The 22,826-nt window shown below is 41.6% G+C and overlaps 1 protein-coding gene across 2 annotated transcripts in view; it reads left to right on the top strand.

Annotated features, from left to right (window-relative positions):
* The window catches only part of fgd6 (FYVE, RhoGEF and PH domain containing 6), a 141,228-nt gene that overhangs the window by 97,444 nt on the left and 20,958 nt on the right, over nucleotides 1-22,826 (top strand). For both annotated transcript variants that reach the window (XR_015761198.1, XM_043713308.2), the window contains exons 16-17: nucleotides 9,046-9,192; nucleotides 19,050-19,152. Coding sequence is in view for 1 of the 2 variants with exons in the window: in XM_043713308.2 (XP_043569243.2) it covers nucleotides 9,046-9,192; nucleotides 19,050-19,152 (250 nt within the window). In the remaining variant the exon portion in view is untranslated. The remainder of the gene's footprint in view (nucleotides 1-9,045; nucleotides 9,193-19,049; nucleotides 19,153-22,826) is intronic.

Genomic DNA, 22,826 nt, shown 5'->3' with positions numbered 1-22,826 from the left:
GAGAGGGAGGCAGGTTGTGCAGGAGTCTCTTGTGGCTAGCCCCATCTCAAGTATGCTGTTTTGGAAAATGTAAGGGGTGAATGGATTCTCAAGTGAGTGTAGCACAGATAGCCAGGTTTCTCATACCAAGGCTGGCTGTAATGTAAAAAGGGTTTCAAGTAATCTATTGTGATGGGGGACTCTGTAATCAGAGGCACAGACAGACACTTTTGTGGCAGACAGCGAGAAATCAGAATGGTGTGTTTCCTCCCTGGTGCCAGGATCAAGGATATATCTGAGAAGGTACAGAATATTCTCAAAGGGGAGAGGGACCAGCAGGAGTCATAGAGTCCTATAGCACGGAGACAGGCACTTTGGCCCAAACTGGTCCACACCGACCAAAATGTCTGTCCGTGCTAAATCCATTTCCCTGCATTTTGTCCATATCCTTCTAATCCTTTCCTATCCGTGTATTTGTCCAAATGCCTTTTAAATGTTGTTAATGTACCCACCTCAACCACTTCCGCTGGCAGCTCATTCCATATACATATCACCCTCTGCATAAAGAAGTTGCCAGTGTGCCGCAAGCTAGTTAAGAAAACTGGTAAGGAAAAGCCAGGGAACTATAGATCAGTGAGCCTGACATCAGTGGTGGGCAAGTTATTGGAGGGAATCCTGAGGGACAGGATTTTCAAGTATTTGGAAAGGCAAGGATGATTTAGGAATAGTTAACACGGCTTTGTGCATGGAAAATTGTCCTTCACTAACTTGATTGAGTTTTTTTGAAGTAGTACCGAAGAAGATTGATGAGGGCAGAGCAGTGGACATGATCCCTATAATCTTCAGTAAGGCGTTCGACAAGGTTTCTCATGGTAGACTGGTTAGCAAGGTTAGCTCACATGAAATACAGGGAGAACGAGCCATTTGTATACAGAACTGACTCTCGGGTAGAAGACAGAGGGTGGTGGTAGGTTGGCTTTTCAGACTGGAGGCCAGTGGTGTGACCGAGGATTGGTGCTGGGTCCACTACTTTTTTTTTCATTTATATAAATGACTCAGATGATGACATGGTTAGTAAATTTGTAGATGACATGAAAATTGGCAGTGTTGTGGACAGCGAAGAAGGTTACCTCGGAGTACATTGGGATGTTGATCAGATGGGCCAGTGGGCTGAGAAGTGGCAAATGGAGTTCAATTTAGATACATGTGAGGTGTTGCATTTTGGAAAGGCAAATCAGGACAAGACTTACACATTTAATGGTAAGATCCTGGGGAGTGTTACTGAACAAAGAGACCTTGGAGTGCAGGTTCATAGTTCCTTGAAAGTTGCAGGTTGATAGGATAATGAAGAAGGCTTTTGGTATGCTTGCCTTCATTGCTCAGTGCATTGACTATAGGAGGTGAGAGGTCATGTCATGGCTGTACAGAACATTGGTTAGGTCACTTTTAGAATATTGTATGCAGTTCTGGTCTCCCTGCTATCAGAAGGCTGTCGTGAAACTTGAAAGGATTCAGAAAAGATTTACAAAGATGTTGCAAGGCTTGGAGGGTTTGAGCTACATGGAGAGGCTGAATAGACTGGGGCTGTTTTCCCTGGAGCTTTGGAAGCTGAGGGGTGACCTTTTACAAAGGTTTATAAAATCATGAGGGGTATGAATAGGGTCAAAAATATAGGTCTTTTCCCTTGGATGAGGGAGTCAAAACTAGAGGATATAGGCTTATGGTGCAAGGGGAATGATTTAAATGGACCAAAGGGGCAATGTTTTCACACAAAGGGTGGTGTGTGTATGAAATGAGCTGCTAGAGTAAATGGTGGAGGCTGTTACAATTGCAACATTTAAAAGGCACCTGGAAGCGTATAATGAATAAGAAAGGTTTAGAGGGATATGGGCCAAATGCTGGCAAATGGGATTAGATTTATCTATGATATCTGGTTGGCATGGACGACTTGTACCAAAGAGTCTGTTTATGTGCTGTACATCTCAGTGACTCTGTTACTTTAAGTCCCATCCCTACAGGTATTGAAATGCAAATTAGTAAGAGCTAGTGAGAAGACTTTTTCGTTCAAGGCAGCCAATAGAAAATTAATGTAAAAATAAAGGGGTCATATGTTAACCTATTCTTATTAGATGTTTTCTTCTGGGAAGGTGATTTTTGTTTAGTTTAGCATGCTTTTTTTTAGGAATGTCGTTAGGGGCAAAGTTCAAAACGGGTTGCGTTTGGCTATTTATGTGCACCCCTCCTGTCTGACATGCGCTAACTGCTCTGATTACTGTAATGCTGAGTTCACGTTGTGATCTCATATACCTGCATTAGTCACTCGTTGATAGTAACAGAAGGTAATTAAGGGAAAACTAATGTTTCTGCCCACTTGAAGACCAATATTTCACGTGGCCTAGAATTGTTTGCATTTTACCATGTAATTTTCCAGCTCCTCATGCCACAGTAATTTTGTTGCTTTACTTTGTGTACATAATACTTAACATTATCGGATCTTTTTGTTTCTCTCTCTCACTCAAGTTTGCATTTATAAATATATTGTGACCTTGGTAAGTTAAATCTTGTTTGATTTTAGTGAAAGGAAAATCACAGATGATAAATGTTCTTGTTGTCTTTTTTTGAGTACTGGCAGGGAAAAGGTGTATAATGTTGAAATTTAGAGATATGTGATGGCCAAGTTGTGGTTAGTAATGTCCCAAGAACAGCATTGAAAAAAAGACTCAATTTGTTTCAGTGATGTTGAATTGAACGATAATTTTTGTCCAGGGTCCAGGAGGCTGTCCCCAGCTCTTATGAAAAAAACCCCATGGTATGTTTTAGTCATCTGAGAGTAGGTGAAGCCTCCAATTTCTCTTGAAGGATTGTAACTTGCAAAGTAGCACTGAAGTATTAACCTGGATTATGTGTTTTGTATATGCTTCGTGCATGTATTTCATTTCTTATGCTGAATCTTATTATCAGTCAAAATGCAAGTGTACGTAATTGAAGGTGACCTTGTGATGTGGATCAATAATTATTTATAAAACAGTGGATAGATAAAGGGAACATTTCCTGAGAGACAATGCAGTTAATATTGTTTCCCCTGAGAATCTTACTGATGCGCCAATTATTCAGTGTACAGATCATTCTGCTATAACATGCATTTTATTAATGTGAATTCGCTGAAATGCGATTCTAAAGCATGAACTTTTAAAGCGTGTATTGGTTATAATGCAATTTCGGCCCCATTAGTTTAAATGGTGCTGCCATTACGGAAGTTTCTTGTAACATGGGGTTGCAAGAGATGGAACTACTGTGCTATAGCAGAACCAACTGTACATGTAAATAATTTTGTTAAAGGTATAGAAAGTTGTACATGCAAACTTGCAGCTAAAACTAAGTAAGGAAGCACAGTAAGCTATATAAGATGGTGTAAGAGAACATGGACCAAATATGTGAGTGGACCAAACTACAGGTGATGGAATTTAATATGGAAAAGTATAAGTTCATGAATCCAAGAGAGACTCATACTATTGGTTTCTTAATGGCTTAGGGCAGACTACGAATTATAGGAAACCAAAGGGATTTGGGTATCCATGTACATATCTAAAATCTAGTACACAGGAATACAAAATAAAATGTAATCACTTATTTAATTCTCTGTCCCAGAATTGTTAATGAAGATAAATAATTTATTTTTGTCATTTGGGAATGTGGGTCCTAAGTGGTGCAAACTACTGTTAGAATTTTCAATTTTCTGAAGGTCTGACATTTTTTAAAGGGTCAATGTCATTTTGAACAGTGAGCTGAAAATATCTTTTCCAATAAATCATGATTTTAGCTAAATGACATCTGGGAACTAGATGCTGGAGTGTTTGTTGACTGAGTTTTGGAACCCAGAGAGAGAAGAGCACAAGAATCCAATTCATTCAGACAGAAGCGTTCCCCATGGTAGGCTCGTTCAGAAGGTCAGGAGGAATGGAATATAGGGAAATTTAGCTGTCTGGATACAGAATTGGCTGGTTGACAGAAGCAGCGAGTGGTAGTGGAAGGAAAGTATTCTGCCTGGAAGTCAGTGGTGAGTGGTGTTCCACAGGGCTCTGTTCTTGGGCCTCTACTCTTTGTAATTTTTATTAATGACTTGGATGAGGAGATTGAAGGATGGGTCAGCAAGTTTGCAGACGACACAAAGGTTGGAGGTGTAGTTGACAGTATAGAGGACTGTGGTAGGCTGCAGCGTGACATTGACAGGATGCAGAGATGGGCTGAGAGGTGGCAGATGGAGTTCAACCTGGATAAATGCGAAGTGATGCATTTTGGAAGGTCGAACTTGAAAGTTGAGTACAGGATTAAAGACAGGATTCTTGGCAGTGTGGAGGAACAGCAGGATCTTGGTGTGCAGGTACATAGATCCCTTAAAATTGCCACCCAAGTGGACAGGGTTGTTAAAAAAGCGTATGGTGTTTTGACTTTCATTAACAGGGGGATTGAGTTTAAGAGCCGTGAGATCTTGTTGCAGCTCTATAAAACTTTGGTTAGACCGCGCTTGGAATACTGTGTCCAGTTCTGATCGCCCTATTATAGGAAAGATGTGGATGCTTTGGAGAGGGTAGAGAGGAGGTTTATCAGGATGCTGCCTGGACTGGAGGGCTTATCTTATGAAGAGAGGGTGACTGAGCTCTGACTTTTTTCATTGGAAAAAAGAAGGAAGAGAGGGGACCTAATTGAGGTATACAAGACAATGAGAGGCATAGATTGAGTCGATAGCCAGAGGCTTTTTCCCAGGGCAGAAATTGTTAACACGAGGGGTCATAGTTTTAAGCTGTTTGGCGGAAAGTATAGAGGGGATGTCAGAGGCGGGTTCTTTACGCAGAGAGTTGTGAGAGCATGGAATACGTTGCCAGCAGCAGTTATGGAAGCAAAGTCATTGGGGATATTTAAAAGACTGCTGGACATGCATATGGTCACAGAAATTTGAGGGTTCATACATTAGGTTTACCTTACATGAGGATCAATGGTCGGCACAACATCATGGGCTGAAGGGCCTGTTCTGTGCTGTACTGTTCTATATTCTATAAGAGGTCCTTGACTTAAGTAGAGTTGAAACTTTATTGCTGGAACAGCACAGTAGGTCAGGCAGCATCCAGGGAACAGGAGATTCGACGTTTCGGGCACAGGCCCTTCTTCAGGCCCTTGACTTAAGTAACGTTAGTAGATATGCTAAAGTGCTCAGAAATCAGTGAGAGGAAAACTCAAGTAGAGTGGAGGTGCCAGAGGACAACATCAAACAATCCTATAGAAGACATGAGGTCATCAAACTCATGTTGAGTAATAAGTGAATAAAGTTAATAAATCATTTTAAAGGTCTTAGGAAGAGACATAAACTCAAGGAAATAGCACTAAATGAGGTAGAAATTTGCTGAAAATAAACTGATGCAGCTATGCCTCTTGAACAAGAAGCTTTTGCATGGAGAGAGTGTTGACTATTCATTGAAGTTTGAGTATCTGTAAGGAGGTTAAAAGGGTTCTTTCAGACATCTATGATGAGAGAATTCTAAATGGTCTTACATGAAATAATATAGTTTGTGTTTTTGGTCCCATGGGCCAAATGGCCTGCTTTTGTTGTAGAAAGAAATTACATGGTGAACTTTTTACCACAATTGTCAGTGAGATCAGGATCGAGCAGTATATTGCACTCTTTGACCAAGTGTCAAGTTGAGTAATTTTTAAGAGTTCTACCTCTTTATTGAAGTATTCTGAAAGAAAAGTATGGTTTCTTAGTAATTATTCTGGTCATCGCAGTGCTCTGGATACTTTCAGAATCTTCCAAAGACATTAAAAATGAACAGAACTAGAATTTATCTCCAAATATCCTGAGTTCTCTGCCATTTCTTACATTAATATATTTCATATGTTAATATTTTCAGAGGTATGTCAATACAGGAAATTTTTATGTGATCTTTTGAAATCATAATGCATAAATGGACATTAAACAGGAAATGGCCTCATTCCAATTGCAGCTGGCCACTGTGTCGTGGTGGTATCGGAGAGAGAGAGAGGAATAGATGGATTGTGAGATAAAGGGAGGGATGTTGAGAGAGTTGAATAGAAAGAAAGAGATAAAGGATAGATCAAGAGGGACATAAAGATGGGCTAGAGATAGATAAACAGAGTGAAATAGAGAGAAGGGATAGAGAAAAAGCGGTCACAGAGAGAGAGAGACAGAGACAGAGATGGGGTCAGACTTAGGGGGTTCGAGAAAGAGATATTGTGGTAGAGAGAGAAATAGAGAAGGGGAATAGAGGGATGTAGAAAATAAGAAGTGGTGACATATCAAATAAAAAAATCAAAGGAGAGTCACTACCTGAGTTGGAGCATTTCAGATGTAAATAAGTTTGGGTTGCTTCCTTTGGAGTGGTGAAGATTGAGGGGGGGTTTGTAATAGAGGTCTTTGAGTTTGAGGGGCATGGAGAAGGTGTATAGAAAGCAGCAGTTTCCCTTACTCAAAGATTCAGAAACAAGGGGTCATAATTTTAAAGTGAAAGGCAGGAGGTTCAGAGGGGATTTGAGGAAAACTTCCTTTAACAAGAGGATGGAGGGGATCTGGAATGGACTGTCTGGGAGAGTAAGTTGGTGTAAGGGGGTAACTTCACTACTTTAGAAAAATACTTGGATGAGCACTTAAAATGTCATAGCTTTGTGTGATTGAGGGCTTCATGACTTGCCTATTGCAGTAAAATGGGGGTAGTGTAGGTAGACATATATTTTTGGTGGTACATGCTCAATGGGCATGAATCTATGAAGAGTTGTGTTGCTGAGCGGGGGCGGAGGTGATGGTCTCATTGTTATTGCTGGTCTATTAATCCAGAAACTCAGCTAATGTTCTGAGGACCTGAGTTCAAATATTGCCAGTTCAATTTAAAAAAAAGTCAGGAATCAAGAATCTATTGATGACCATGAAACCATTGTCAATGGGAAGGAAATCTACTTTCTGCATCTGGTCTGGTCTAAATGTGTCTCCAGCCCTATAGCAGTGTAGTTGATTCTGGCCTAACCGGCCATTTCTATGAAGTCTCAAAAAACTGGATCACCTTGTATTGAACCAGGCACTGGAAAAGACAATGGCAGAAACAGCCCTGACGACCCTGCAAAGTCCTCCTTAGGAACATCTGGGGGCGAGTGCCAAAATTGGGGGAGCTGTCTCACAAAATAGTCAAGTAATGTCCTAACGTAGTCATACTCTCTGGAATCATGCCTTACAGACAATGTGCCAGACACCGCCATCACCATCCCTGGATATATCGTGTCCCACCAGCGTACAGGTGGAATACATCGGGAGTTGCCTTGGGAGTGCTCAACATTGACTTTGAGCCCCTTGAAATCTCATGGCTTCAGAAGAAACATGGGCAAGGAATCCTCCTGCTGGTTACCACATACTGCCCTCACTCTGCAGATGAATCAGTACTCCTCCAAGTTGAATTCCACCATGTTGAATAACACTTGGAGAAAACACTGAAGGTGACAGGGGCTCAAAATGTACTTTGAATGGGGGACTTTGATGTCCATCACCAAGAGGTGGCTCAGCAGCAGCACTACTGGTTGAGCTGGGTCCTAAAGGACAGAGCTGTTAGACTGGGTCTGCAGTATTTGGTGAGGGAGCCAAAACAAGACCTCTTTCTCACCAATCTGCCAGCTGCAGATGCATCTGTCCATGACAGTATTGATAAGAGTGACCACCGCACAATCATTAAGGAGATGAAGTCTACCTACAAATTGAGAATAAGCTCTATCATTTTGTGGGCACTATCACCGTGCTAAATGGGACAGACTTCCTACAGATCTAGCAACTCAAGGCTGGACATCAATGAGGTGCTGTGGGCCTCATGGTGGCACAGTGGGAGGAATGGGTGGCATGGTGGCAGTGGTTAGCACTGCTGCCTCACAGCGCCAGAGACCTGGGTGCAATTCCCACCTCAGGCAACTGTCTGTGTGGAGTTTGCACATTCTCCCCGTGTCTGCGTGGGTTTTCTCAGTGTGCTCTGGTTTCCTCCCACAGTCCAAAAATGTGCAGGTTGGGTGAATTGGCCAAACTAAATTGTCCGTAGTGTTAGGTGAAGCGGTAAATGTAGGGGAATGGGTCTGGGTGGGTTGCTCTTTGGAGGGTCGGTGTGGACTTGTTGGGCCGAAGGGCCTGTTTCCACACTGTAAGTAATCTAATCTAATCAACAGCAGCAGAATTGTATTCCAGCACAATCTGCAACCTCATGGCCTAGCATATGGTGAGGTGATGGCCTAGTGGTATTATCACTGGATTGTTAATTCAGTCACCCAGTAATATTCTGGGGACCTTGGTTTGAATCCCTCCACGGCAGATGGTGGAATAAAATTATGGAATTCAGAGTCCACTGATGACTATGAAACCATTGCCAGTTATCAGAAAAACCCATCTGGTTCACTCATGTCCTTTAAGGAAGAAATTGCTATCCTTACCTGGTCTGGCCTACACGTGATTCTAGTGCCACAGCAAAGTGGTTGATTCTTAGCTGCCCTCTGGGCAATTAGGGATGAGGAACAAATGCTAGCCTAGTCAGCAACATCCTCACCTTGTGATTGAATTTTAAAAATGTTTTCCTAATCATTTATTTTTAACCAACAGAGGAGCAATGAGGGATAACTAAAGGATTGAACCTTTGAGAACTAAGACCTGATCCTTCCTCTTTACCCTTGTGTCTCAATTAAAGTTAAATAAATACCTAATCTATAATGGAGCACACCTTAGTTTCAGGCCAAGGCAGAGGTCTATGGTGTAGAACTGAAATCTCATAATGCGCTCTTATATCTTGGATTGTTGTACTAGTTATTTAAAATTGTGCCAGAGCTTCTTAGATTTTCATAACCTTTGGTTTTCCTTTTCATGATTCAGGAAGCATTAAATTTCCACTTAATACCACATTCTCGTACATGTTTTAAAAGAAGTAGAAAATATTTTTTATTTAATTTCAATATATTGCAACAGCCTGCAGGTAATGTGGATGATTCAGTTCCTTTTTAGTTTCTGTGCTATTGTGAACTTCTTTCTTCTTTTAGGAAGAACCAGACAAACCAGAACTAAATACACCCCTGGGCACGAAGGCACCCATATGGATCCCTGATCCTCGGGCTACCATGTGCATGATTTGTACATGTGACTTTACACTTACTTGGAGGCGACATCATTGTAGAGCATGTGGAAAGGTTAGTGTTTGATTGCATATTTTATGTTGCTTTGACTCTTACTTTTTGTATCTTTTATTGAGGTACAATTTTTTTTTCTAGTTCTCGCAGTGCCTTCAGAAGGCATTGTAATAATTTCTAAATTATATTCTAATGATTATTTTCTAAATGATAGCTTTGTAACCTGGATGTGGGAATTTCCATTAAGTTTATGCAGTTCCATCAGGTGTACAGTTTGCTATTTTAGACTGTTCCATTAGCTTTCACAGGTAAGCTGGCACCGTGCATAAGGCAAAACTTTTAATACAAAAAAATGTAATTGCATAAACATAGTTCAAAATTCTTACATAAGTAAAATACTGTGGATGCAGAAAATCTGATGCAGAAAACAAGTGCTGGAAATACCCAGCAATTGTGGCACCATCTGTGAAATGAGAAACCAAGTTCATGTTTCCGGTCAGTAACCATTCAGTAGTACTGGAAATGGAAATTTTAAAATGTTGAGAAAGGGAAGGTAAAGATGGGCCATGTGAAGGTGAGGATGGGGCTACAAGTTGGAGACAAAGCTGAAGGCATCTTTCAACCAAAGCAAAAGGTGGCATCCCTCTCGTCATCAATGTACTTGAGAAAGAGTTAAGAAGGTCAGCTCATATAGGATTAGAACAAAGAATATTCAGTGAATCCTTCAATAAGATAAACATAGTGGGCCCATACAGGTTCCCATTCACAACTTCTTTTATTTGGAGAACATGAGTGGAGTCATATATTTTGTTGTATGTATCAGCATATTTTGATAGGCAGCAGAGAGTTAGACTGAATGACAACCAGTTCAGAATGTGCCCACTCAAGAAGTGGTGGGCTTGCAGGTTGTCTCTTGTTGGGATGGACTTGTAGAAACTCAGACCACTAGGACCAGAGAACTGTAAATGCGTTTTGTAACTCTCTTCTGCAGCAAGATGCTGAGGATCCATCTATAAGGATAAGGCCATTTTAAATTAATAAGGAAGCACTAAATATAATTTCACAATAAAAATAAATTCACTGGATAATAATGGTCATAATACAATTAAATGCTATTAAGATTCAGAGCAACTTATGACCCAAACAAGTATCTTAAGCTTAAACAATGCTAGTTTCATTAGTGTGTAGGAAGAGTAAGCTAAGGTTTATTTCATAAATAAATCAAAAAACATGGTGGTAAATAAACAATAGAAAACATTTGAACAATCCATGTCAATTAAAATAAATCCCATTAAATAACACAAAATCTGCAATAAAGAACCATCTTGGCGTATAAGTTAATTATAGTATTAGATTTAATATAGTATTAATTATAGTATTAGATTTAAGTTAAAAAAATTCGAATTATTCTTGCTAAAATTTTAAGTCTGAATCTTTGGAGTTGTTCAGAACCAGCAAAAGGCCATGAAAGGTTGGTGGAAAGGAAAACATAGGATATGAAAATAAATAAGCTAAAAAGTGTAAATGCATATTATAAGTGCTTTTACAAATACAAATAACAGAGTAGCTAATATAAAAGTTAATCCCCTGGAAGCAGAGACAGGCAAAATTGTCATGGAAAATGAAGAAATGGCAGAGACACTGAACAAATATTTTGCCTGTTTTTCCCATTGAAGATGAAATAGAGGATAGCTTGGGCTAAAAAGAGTGAAGTAATTCAGGTAATTAATAACAGCAGAGGTGCAGTACTGGAGAAGCTTGAATAAGTTTGAATATTAAATACCTTGTGAATCAGCAGAGCTAAGGCTGAACAGGAGCAGATGTGGACACAAGGACAGCTGGGTAAGTGAACTAATATACTTGGGCATGGGCAGTGGCTAAACCCAAAACACCACATGTTTGGTGTCTCCCATCCTTCCTCCTCCTCAAATCAAAAAAAACAGTGTGGAGGGTTGGTAAAGTAAGGAAGTGTTTTTTTCTTTCTCTTTTTTGGCAATTGAGAGCAGAGGGGATGGCAGCTGGGGCAGTTGCATGCTCCTTTTGGACAATATGGGTGGTAAGGGTCACCACTAGTGTCCCTGCTGACATCACCTGCGAGAATTGCACCAGACTCGAGCTCCTCACAGACTGCGTTAGGGAATTTGAATTGGGTGAACTTTGGATCATTCGGGAGGCTGAGGGGATGATAGATAGGAGTTATAGGGAAGTAGTCACACCTAAGTTACAGGATAAAGGTAGCTGGGTGACCATCAGGAGAGGGAGAGGGAATAGGCAATCAGTACAGGGATCACCTGTGGCTGTTCCCCTCAATAATAAGTCAACCACTTTGGATACTGTGGGGGAGAGCCAACCACAGGTCTCTGGCACTGAGCCTGGCTCTGTGGCTCAGGAGGGAAGGGGGGTGAATAGGAGAGTGATAATGATAGGAGACTCAATAGTTAGAGGAACATACAGGAGATTCTGTGGTGTGGAACGAGACTCCTGGGTGGTATGTTGCCTCCTGGGTGCCAGAGTCAGGGAGGTCTCTGATCGAGTTGACAAAATTCTTAAGGGAGAAGGTGAGAAGCCTGAAGAATTGGTACACGAGCTAGGAAATGGGATGAGGACCTCACAAGTGAATGTAGAGAGTTAGTTTGGAAGCTAAAAGGCAGAACAAGCCAGAGTAGTAATCTCAGGATTGCTACAGGTGCCATGGGCTACTGAGGCTAGGAACAGAGAGCGGGTGCAGCTGAACACGTGGCTACTGAGCTGCGAGGGAGGGCTTCATATTTGTGGATCATTCAGATACCTTCTGGGGAAGGTGGGACCTGTCCAAGGAGGACACCTTGCACTTGAACTGAGTACCAATATCCTGGGTGGGAGGTTTGCTAGAGCTCTTCAGGAGGGTCTTAATGTAGTTTGGCAGGGGGATGGAAACTGGAGCTACAGATCAGAGAATGGAGTAACTTGTGAACAGGCAAATACAGCGTACAGAAAGCCTGTGAGGAAGGATAGACCATTGATAGGGCAAAGTTGCAGTCATTGATTGTTTGAAGTGACTCTTTTTTAACGCAAGTAGTGTCAGGAATAGGGGTGATGAACTTTAGAGCATGGATCAGTACTTGGAGCTACAACATTGTGATCATTATGAAGACTTGGATATCACAGGGGCAGAAATGATTGTTGGATGTTCCTGGGTTCAGGTATTTCAAAAGGAATAGGGAGGGAGGTAAAAGAGGTGGGGGAGTGGCTTGCTAATCAGAGATAGAAAAGGAGGTTGTCGAGGAGGGTTTGTCTACTGAGTCAGTATGGGTGGAAGTCAGAAACGGAAAGGAGCAATCGCTTTATTGGGAGTTTCTATAGGCCCCCTCACCCCCCCCCATAACAATAGAGACACGGAGGAACAGATTGGGAGGCAGACTTTGGAAAGGCGCAAAAGTAATAGAGTTGTCATGGGTGACTTCAACTTGCCTAATACTAATTGGAACCACCTTAGTTCAAATAGTTTGGATGGAGCAGATTTTATCAGGTGTGTCCAGGAAGGATTCCTGACTCAATATGTAGATAGGCCAACTAGAGGGGAGGCCATATTGGATTTGGTGCTTGACAATGAACCAGGTCAGGTGTCAGATCTCATGGTGAGAGAGCATTTTGGTGATAGCGATCACAACTCCCTAACCTTTACTATAGTCATGGAGAGTGATAGGAGCAGATAGTATTCAGCTGGGGGAGGGGAATTATCATACTATTAGGCAGGAACTGGGGAGCATAAATTGGGAATAGATCTTCTCAGGGAAATGCATGACAGAAATGTAGAAGTTGTTATGGCGCACTTGATGCGAGTGCTGGATAGGTTTGTCCCACTGAGGCAAGGAAGAGATGGTAGGGCAAAGGAACCTTGGATGACCTGGGAAGAAGGAATCTTATTTAAGGTTGAGGAAGCAAGGATTAGACAGGGTTCTATAGGGTTACAAGGTAGCCAGGAAGGAACTAAAAAATGGACTTGGGAGAGCTCAAAGGAGGCATGAAAAAGCCTAGGTGTGTAGGGTTAAGGAAAACCTCAGGGTGTTCAACACTGAGGTGGGGAACAAGAAGATGGCCAGAGTGAGGGTAGGGCCACCAAGGATAGTGAAGGGAACTTGTGCCTGGAGGTAGGGGAGGTCCTTAATGATTACTTTGCTTCAGTATTCACAGTGAGAGACACCTTGTCATTTGTGATGACAGTGTTTAACAGGCTGATATGTTTGAACAAGTTGATGTTAAGAAGGAGGATGTGCTAGAAATTTTGAAACACAGGAGGATAGCTAAGTCCCCTGGGCCAGATGGGATATACCCAAGGTTACTATGAGAAGTCTGGAGAAAGATTGCTGCGTCTTTGTGATAATCTTTGCATCCTCACTGTCCGCTGGAACAGTACCACATGATTGGAGGGTGGCAAATGTTATTCCCTTGTTCAAGAAAGGGAAAAGGGATAACCCTGGGAATTACAGACTCGTCAGTCTTAGTTTGATAGTGGGCAAGTTACTGGAGAGGATTCTGAGAGACAGGATTTATGATGATTTGGAAAAGCATAGCTTGATTAGAGCTCATCAGCATGGCTTTGTGAAGGGAAGGTCATGCCTTACAAGCCTTATTGAATTCTTTGAGGATGTGACAAAACACATTGATGAAGGTAGAACAGTGGAAGTGGTGTATATGGATTTTAGCAAGGTATTTGATAAGACTCCCTATGTTAGGCTCATTCAGAAAGTAAGGAGGCATGGGAGACAAGGAAATCTGTCTGTTTGGATGCAGAATTGGCTGGTCCATAGAAGACAGAGGGTGGCAGTAGATGGAAAGTATTCAGCCCGGAGCTTGGTGATGAGTGGTGTTCTGCAGAGATCTGTTCTGGCACCTCTGCTCTTTGTGATTTTTATAAATGACTTTGATGAAGTGGAAGAGTGGGTTAGTAAGTCTGCCGATGACATGCATGTTAGAGGAGTGGTGGATATGTGGAAGGCTGTTGTAAGTTGCAACAGGACATTGTCAGGATGTTGAACTGGACTGAGAAGTGCCAAATGGAGTTCAATCTGGAAAAGTGTGAAGTGGTTCATTTTGGAAGGTCAAGTTTGAATGCAGATTACAGGGTTAAAAGCAGGATTCTTGGCAGCGTGGATGAACAGAGGGATTTTGTGGTCGACGTCCATAGATCCCTCAAAGTTTCCACCCAAATTGATAGGGCTGTTAAGAAGACGTATGGTGTGTTGGCTTTCATTAGCACGGGGATTGAGTTTAAGAGCTGCGAGGTTATGCTGCAGCTGTATAAAGCTTTGGTTAGACCACACTTCGAATATTGTGTTCAATTCTGGTCACCTCATTATTTGAAGGATGTGGAAGCCTTAGAGAGGGTGCAGAGGAGATTTACCAGGATACTGCCTGGACTGGAGGGCATTCTTATGAAGAAAGGTTGAGGGAGTTAGGACTTTTCTCATTGGAGTGAAGAAGGATAAGAGGTGATTTGATAGAGGTATACAAGATGATGAGAGGTGTAGATATAGTGAATAGCCAGAGACTATTTCCCAGGGTGGAAATGGCTGTCATGAGGGGACATAATTTTCAGGTGATTGGAGGAAGGTTTAGGGAAACGTCAGAGGTAGGTTCTTTACACAGAGAGTGGTGGTGCGTGGAATACAGTGCTAGCAATGGTAGTAGAGTCAGATATGTTCAGGACATTTAAGCGACTCTTGGATAGGCAGTCGGATGATGAAGAGTATGTAGGTTAGTTTGATCTTAGAGTAGGATAAAAGGTTGGCCAAATAGCTAATACGGTGCTGTACTGTTCTATGTTCTAAGCTCCTGGGGGACTAAAATCTGACAAATCCTCAGGATCTGATGGCCCAGATTCTTGAATCTTTGGGGCGGCACGGTGGCACAGTGGTTAGCACTGCTGCCTCACAGCACCAGAGACCCAAGTTCAATTCCCGCCTCAGGCAACTGTCTGTGTGGAGTTTGCACATTCTCCCTGTATCTGTGTGGGTTTCCTCCGGGTGCTCCGGTTTCCTCCCACAGTCCAAAAATGTGCAGGTTAGGTGAATTTGCCATGCTAAATTACACCATAGTGTTAGATGAAGGGGCAAATGTAGGGGAATGGGTCTGGGCGGGTTGCTCTTTGGAGGGTCGGTGTGGACTTGTTGGGCCGAAGGGCCTGTTTCCACACTAAGTAATCTAATCAATTCTAAATAGAGCTATGGAGATGGTGGATGTACTGGTTATGGTTTGCCAAAAATCCCTAGACTCTGGAATGGTCCCACCTGTTTCTAGTTTAGTAGATGTAACACTGCTGTACAAGAATGGGAGAAGAGAGAAAACCGGGAACTATTAGTCTGCTATCAGACATTGAGAGAATGCTGGAAAGCAATATCAAAGAATTCCTGATGATGGTCTTTCTGAAAAAAAGATTGTATCATAAGATAATGTCATTGCGGTTTTGAGAAATGGAAATTGTATTTGATAGATTTATTTCCTTTTTTAAGCATTTAACTGGGTAAAGTGGAACCATCAGATGTAGCATACTTAGATTTCCAAAGGTATCACACAAAAGGTAAAGGCTTGTGGAGCTGGATATATTATGTGAACAGATGATTTGAACATGGACAGGAAGAATTGGCAGGTTATGACGAGAGAGAACTGCAAAGTTGCTTGATGGGACCACATATGACTTTAATGGAGAGCGGGCACAAAGAGCTGTAAAGAAATGTAGGCAGGATAAGTGAGTGAGCAACAAGGAGATAGATGGAATACAATATGGTGAAGTATGTAATGTTTCATTTTATTCAGAAGAATAGTAAAGAAAAATATCTTTTCAATTGAATGAAATTTGTACGTGAGGATGTACAAGTGCACCTGAGTTTCTCTCAAAAAGAAACCTGAGATGGTAGTATGCAAATAAATAAGGCAAATGATTGAAATGCAAGAATAAACCTTGTTACAGTTGTCCAGGGTTCAGAAGGACCGTACTTGGAATACTGTATGGACTTTTGAGTTTCTGTATTTAAGAAGGATATACTTGCCTTGGAGACAGTATAGTGAAATTCCACTAGATTTGTCCATAGACTGAGAGGATTACCCTGTGAGCACAAGCTGAACACATTGGATCCAAAAAGAAGAATTAGAATTGATCTCATTATAGGGACTCATAAGGTAGGTAGGAAGATGTTGTTTTCCCTGGCTGGCAAATCGAGAACATGAAGATACAGTCTCAATACAAAGGGAAATTATCTAGGACTGTGAGAAATTTCCTCACTTAGGATTATGAATCTTTGGAACTGTTTCCCTCAGATGGTTGTATATGCACCATCATTGAACTTTGTTTTCATGATAGGATGTCAGCTAGATCAGCATTTATTGCCCATTTTAATTGCTCTTGAGAAGGTAGTAGTGAGTGACTGCCTTGAATGGTTCCTATCCTTGGGATGTAACAACATCCATAGTGCTATTAGGAAGCGAGTTCCAAGATTTTGACACCGTGACAGTGAGGCAATGGTGATAAGAGTTCCAAGTCAGGATGGTATATGGCTTTGAGGGAATCTTGCAGGGGGTGGTGTTCCTTTGTGTCTGCTGCCCTTGTCCTTTTAGGTAGTAGAGATCTCAGATTTACAAGTGCTGTTGAAGGAGCCTTTGCATTGCTGCATTGTATCTCTTAGACAGTAAACACTGCTGCCATTGGACATCAGTGGTGAAGGGAGTGAATGATGAAAGTGATGGATGGTGCCAATGAAGCAGGCTGCTTTGTCCTAGATGGTGTCAAGCTTCTTGTGCATTTAGGTAAGTGGGGAGTATTCCATTTTGTTCCTGACTTGTACCTACCAGACGGTGCACAGGCTTTGGGGAGTTGGGGAGGTGAATTGCTAAGGAATTCCAAGCCTACTCTTTTTAGGACAGTATTTATATGGCTGGTCCAGTTTGGAGTCTAGTCAACACTAATCCCTGTGATGTTGATAGTGATGGTAATGCCATTGAATATCAAGGGGCGATGGTTAGATTTTCTTTTGTTGGAGATGGTTGTCGTCTGCCACTTGGGTGGTGTAAATGTTACCTATCACTTATCAGTGCAGGCCTGATGTTGTTCCAGATCTTGTTGCATATGGACACAGATTGTTTCAATATGTGAGAAGTCCAAAATGGTATTGAACTTTGTGTAATCATCAGCAAACATCCTCACTTCTGACCTTCTAATGAAGGAGAGACCTTTGACAAAGCAGCTGAAGATGGTTGGGCCCAGGATGCTCCCCTGAGGAACTCCTGCAGTGATCTCTTAGGGCTGAGAGATGTTTGATCTCAGTGACTGCTGCAGTCTTCCTTTGTGCTGGCTATGACTCCAAACACGCAAGCTTTCCCCTGAATCCCATTGTCTCCAATTTTGCTAAGGTTCCTTGGTGCTGTAATCTGCTAAACGCTGCTTTGATGTTCTCTCATCTGTGAAGTTCAGCTCTTCTTTCATTTTGGGCCAAAGACATGATAAGGTCAGGTGTCAAGGAAGTATCGCATGATAACACTGTTGACAACCCCTTCCATTCCTTTACTGATAATCGAGAGTAGGCTGATGGGGTGGTCATTGGCCGATTTTGAATTTGTCCTGCTTTTGTGCACAGGACATATCTTTGCAAATTTCCACAATGTCAGGTAGATGCCAATTGTAATTGTACTTGAACAGCTTGGCTAAGAGTGCAATTAGTTTGGAGCAAAGGTCTCAATCCTATTGCCAGAATGTTGTCAGGGCACATAACCTCTGCAGGATTCAATATCTTCAGACATTCAAAGTTTGTGAGAAGATTTGTAGCTCGGGTGCTCGTTGTTGTGGTTCTGTTCGCCACGCTGGGAATTTGTGTTGCAGACGTTTCGTCCCCTGTCTAGGTGACATCCTCAGTGCTTGGGAGCCTCCTGTGAAGCGCTTCTGTGATGTTTCCTACAGCATTTATAGTGATTTGTATCTGCCGCTTCCGGTTGTCAGTTCCAGCTGTCCGCTGCAGTGGCCGGTATATTGGGTCCAGATCGATGTGCTTATTGATTGAATCTGTGGATGAATGCCATGCCTCTAGGAATTTCCTGGCAGTTCTCTGTTTGCCTTGTGCTATAATAGTAGTGTTGTCCCAGTCGAACTCATGTTGCTTGTCATCTGAGTGTGAGGCTACTAAGGATAGCTGGTCGTGTCATTTCGTGGCTAGTTGGTGTTCATGGATGCGGATCATTAGCTGTCTTCCTGTTTGTCCTGTGTAGTGTTTTGTGCAGTCCTTGCATGAGATTTTGTACACTACATTGGTTTTGCTCATGCTGGGTATCAGGTCCTTCATCCTGGTGAGTTGTTGTCTGAGAGTGGCTGTTGGTTTGTGTGCTGTTATGAGTCCTTCCGAACATTTCCGAAATGAGCATTTCCAAACTGACAGCCAGGCTACTGCAACCACTAGGACTCTGTTCATAATCTCCACTGTCACCCACTTCGGGAAACCTTGCTACCTCTGGCATGTACTCTGATTGCTGGTCAGTATTTGCTGTTTAGTGGTACTGTTTCAAATATTTGCTGCATAAAGTTAAGTTTCAGTTCAAGGAAAAAGACCAAGCTTGACTATGCAAGTAAATCTTTTGAAGATTATAAATAATTTATTGAACGTAGCCTAAATTGGAACATTTACTTCATGATTGAGTGGAAACAAAAATTTAGCATCTGTTTTATGCATTACTCCTTTGATTCCAGTGTTAAAATCAGATGGTAATGACCTAACACCAACTCAGTGGAATTGCTCATTTACTAGTGCTGATTATTTTTGGGATATTCATACATATAAGCTTCATCAGATTTTCTGCAGACCTGAACCAAATTGTAACTTTTTATTCAGTTTAAAAACATTATTCTGACAGGTAAAGTTTTGTTGAGCGGTGTGTGACGTAGTTTTATCTTTCAGATTGTTTGTCAAGCCTGCTCAGTAAACAAATTTAATTTGGATTACCTTAAAAAGCGACCTGCAAGAGTTTGTGATCTCTGCTTCTCAGAATTGCAAAAGAGAGGTAAGGAAAATATTAATGTTAGAAACGTTGATGCTCTGGAAATGTAGTTGTATCTTGCAGAAGAGACAGTCGAAATAACCACACCTCCAAACCATGTTGATCCATGTAGAGCCAGAAAAGAAATATAGAGCATGATATTTGTAGTATACATACATGTGGATATCAATTCATCTGACAGTTAATTCAATGTATAATTCCTTTGATTATTCCACAACACCAGATTATAGTCAAACAGGTTTAATTGGAAGCACTAGCTTTCGGAGCACTGCTCCTTCATCAGGTGGTTGTGGAGTACACAATTGTAAGAAACAGGATTTATAGCAAAAGTTTACAGTGTGATGTAACTGAAATTATACATTGAAAGATACCTTGATTGTTTAAGTCTCTCATCTGCTCGAACCTGATGAAGGAGCGTCGCTCCAAAAGATGGTGCCTCCAATTAAACCTATTGGACTATAACCTGGTGTTGTGTGATTTTTAACTTTGTACACCCCAGTCCAACACCGACATCTCCAAATTTTGATTATTCCTGATTTGATTTAAAGAATAATTATGTTCTGATCGAATAAGAGTGTGGATTGTCACAGACACCAGAAATTAAAAGATTATTCATTTTCCTCAACTGTTTGATGTTTGTTTTTTTTCTTCACAACTATCTATCTGTAACCTCCATTTCGCATCCAAGATCCAAACACACAAAATTGTCTCCAATCATTTTCACCCATGATTCTCTGATCAAATCCCTCCCATTCTGCTTGCACCCTGACAACAGCACTGAATGCTGCTGAAGGCAGTCAAAGTCCCTAGTGATTGCCTTGACTGTAACAATGGTATTTTATTCTCCTTGTCCTTTAGCAGCATTTAACACTGTTGACAGCCCAAACACAGTTCCCCCTTAAATCCAGTGTCCTTGTCTGTCTCCATGTCACCAAATAATGATACTGCTCCTCAGAAATCCCAGGTATCATCTCTGCAGTACTCCAAAGGGGCAAAGGAAAATGCAGTCCTTCAGCAATATTATTCAGAAGCACTGGTGAATTTTTCTATATTAATGTGATAATACTTGGCTGTATCTCTCCCCAGCATACTTAACTTCTTCATAGCCTTTGTGCGAACAGATTGCTTGTCCAGCATCATTTAACAGGTGAAGAATAATAATTATTGGTAACGCCAAAGCCATTATTTGACTTCTGCCAAAACATTTAAAACCCTATTCACCTCACTCCACTCTCCTATCTGCAGTTAATTTATGCAGAATCTTATAACTTGGGTGACCTGTTGATTTTGAGTTTAGCTTCAAGCTCAATATTCTGTCTGTTATCATGTTGGCTTATTTAACCCTTGCTTAACTTTGTGTTTACCTCCCCTCCAATGCAGCACAAATGTATTCCAGCCATTAATGCCTCTAGAACCTGTCCTTTGTCTTGCTTGCTGGTGCTGTGTAGTTCATTCCATGCAAAATTCCTACTTGTTCAAAATTGCACTTCATATTCATTGGTTTCTCCATGACCTCACCCAATCATTTAGCTGCAACATCTTTCAGCCTTGCATGCCATCTGATGTGCTTCAGTTGGTAGACTCTCAAGTTTTGTGGATCCTGCATCTTATACCCTTCACTATTATTGCCAACCTCTATAGACCTTTTGCCCTAAATCCAAAATTTTAAAATTAATTCATTGAGGATGTGGGCTTTGCAGGTAATGCCAGTTTTTTTTAGATTCCCTACAGTGTGGAAACGGGCCCTTCGGCCCAACCAGTCCACACCGACCCATTTCCCTCTGACTAATGCACCTAACACCTATGGGCAATTCAGCATGGCCAATTCACCTGACCTGCACATCTTTGGATTGTGGGAGGAAACTGGGGCACCCGGAGGAAACACACAGACACGGGGAGAATGTGCAAACTCCCCACAGACAGTTACCTGGGGCTGGAATCGAACCTGGGACCCTGGTGCTGTAAGGCAGCAGTGCTAACCACTGAGCCACTGTGCCGCCCCTTATTATTCCTAATTTATTCCTAATTGCCCTTGAATTGCTGCAGTCAGTACAGTTAGTTGTTGGAAAGGAAATTCTAGGATTGTGAAGAGGTTTTGTATTTCCAAGTTAGAGTGATGAGAGACATGGAGGGAAAATTGCAGTTGGCGGTTCTCCTGTGCACCTGCTCTAGTTCTTCAATGTCAGGTCTTCCCAAAAAGTGTGTTGTGACCCCTAGTAGGGTTGACAGCCAAAGTGTTGGGATCATGAACTCCAGTGCAGCAGTGGCTGCGTGGCGTTGTGACCATGTATGAACAATAGTGAGGCCCCTTTAAAGGATACAGTTTTTTACTTGTGGGTGTGTCCTAACTACCTGCTTTTGAATCCTGAAAATTGTCTTGTCCTATACTCTTTACTTCAAAAATCTAAAGCTTTCCTCCCTTCTCCCCTCACAAGTTTCTCATTTCTTCACTCGTTTTCATATCTTCCAGCTTTCCCAAGCCTGGGTTCCATGCCTCATTTACTTTCACAAGCATGTTTCTTTTTGCTGTCAAAACATTCTCCTTCCCGCCCACCCCAGTTCTCACAGATCATGGGTGTTGGCAGCTTTGGAGCACCAAGACAATGTCGTAGAATATTACTATATCTGGTTCAGTTAGGGTTCTGTTCATAAACTCAGAGTGTTCTTGATGGAGGAATTGGTGATGTTTATGCCATTAGGTATCAAGAAATGTAGTCAAAACTGCTGCCTCATAGTGCCAGGGACTGGGTTTGATTCCTGCCATGGGCGTGTCTGTGTGGAGTTTGCACATTCTCCTTTTGTCTGCGTGGGTTTCTCCAGGTGCTCCGGTTTCCTCCCACAGTTCAAAGATGTGCAGGTCAGGTGGATTGGTCATGCTAAATTGCCCATAGTGTTAGGTGCATTAGTCTGGGGTAAATATAGGGTAAGAGAATGGGTCTGGGTGGGTTACTCTTTGGGGGTGGGGCGGGGGGGGAGTTGGTGTGGACTGCTTGGGCTAAAAAGGCTATTTCCATGCTGTAGGGAATCTAATCTAATCTACTCTAAAAGATACTCTTGTTGAAGATGATCATTGCCTATCATTTGTATGTGGTACAAATACTGCATGCCACCAATCGGCCCAAAGATATATGTTGTCTCTGTGTCTTACTGTATGCAGAAACAGACCCTTGCTATTTTTCTTTGCATTTGGCAACCTCAAATTTAGTTTTAAAACCACCTTTTACCATTGCTGGTCAAACCACTGCATAACCTGATATGTTTACATCAATGCCATTAAATAAAGACAAGTAATTGTCATTTTTGTGGAGTGCTGCAATATACATGAATTATCAAGGTAGAGTAGAAAGTGTGTAATCTTAAACAGCTGATACAATGTTATACTACTCATATATTCATCCTTAAGAGAATCTGGGAAAGCTTAACTCTGTTCCCCATGTGGATACTTAATACTTTTGGATTGATTTTCTTTGTTGAAGAAATTTGAGAAATATTTATTTGAAGTGTTTTTAAAGAAGATTTCACATTTTTTGGAGGTGCTTTTAATGTTTTCATAATGAAAGCTTATCCTCCTCCTATGTAGTTTGAAAGTGTTGTTTTGATTGTCCAAAACAATTTATCGTGGTGTCAAAACTTTCTGATACATTCAGGAAATCCTAGCAGTATTCTTTACTCAAAAT

Source organism: Chiloscyllium plagiosum, unplaced genomic scaffold (genome assembly GCF_037043375.1).
Source record: "Chiloscyllium plagiosum isolate Xiang-an unplaced genomic scaffold, Cpla_swu_hap1 HiC_scaffold_23, whole genome shotgun sequence".
NCBI classification, from domain to species: Eukaryota; Metazoa; Chordata; class Chondrichthyes; order Orectolobiformes; family Hemiscylliidae; genus Chiloscyllium; species Chiloscyllium plagiosum.
This window is presented reverse-complemented; position numbering and strand designations above follow the sequence as displayed.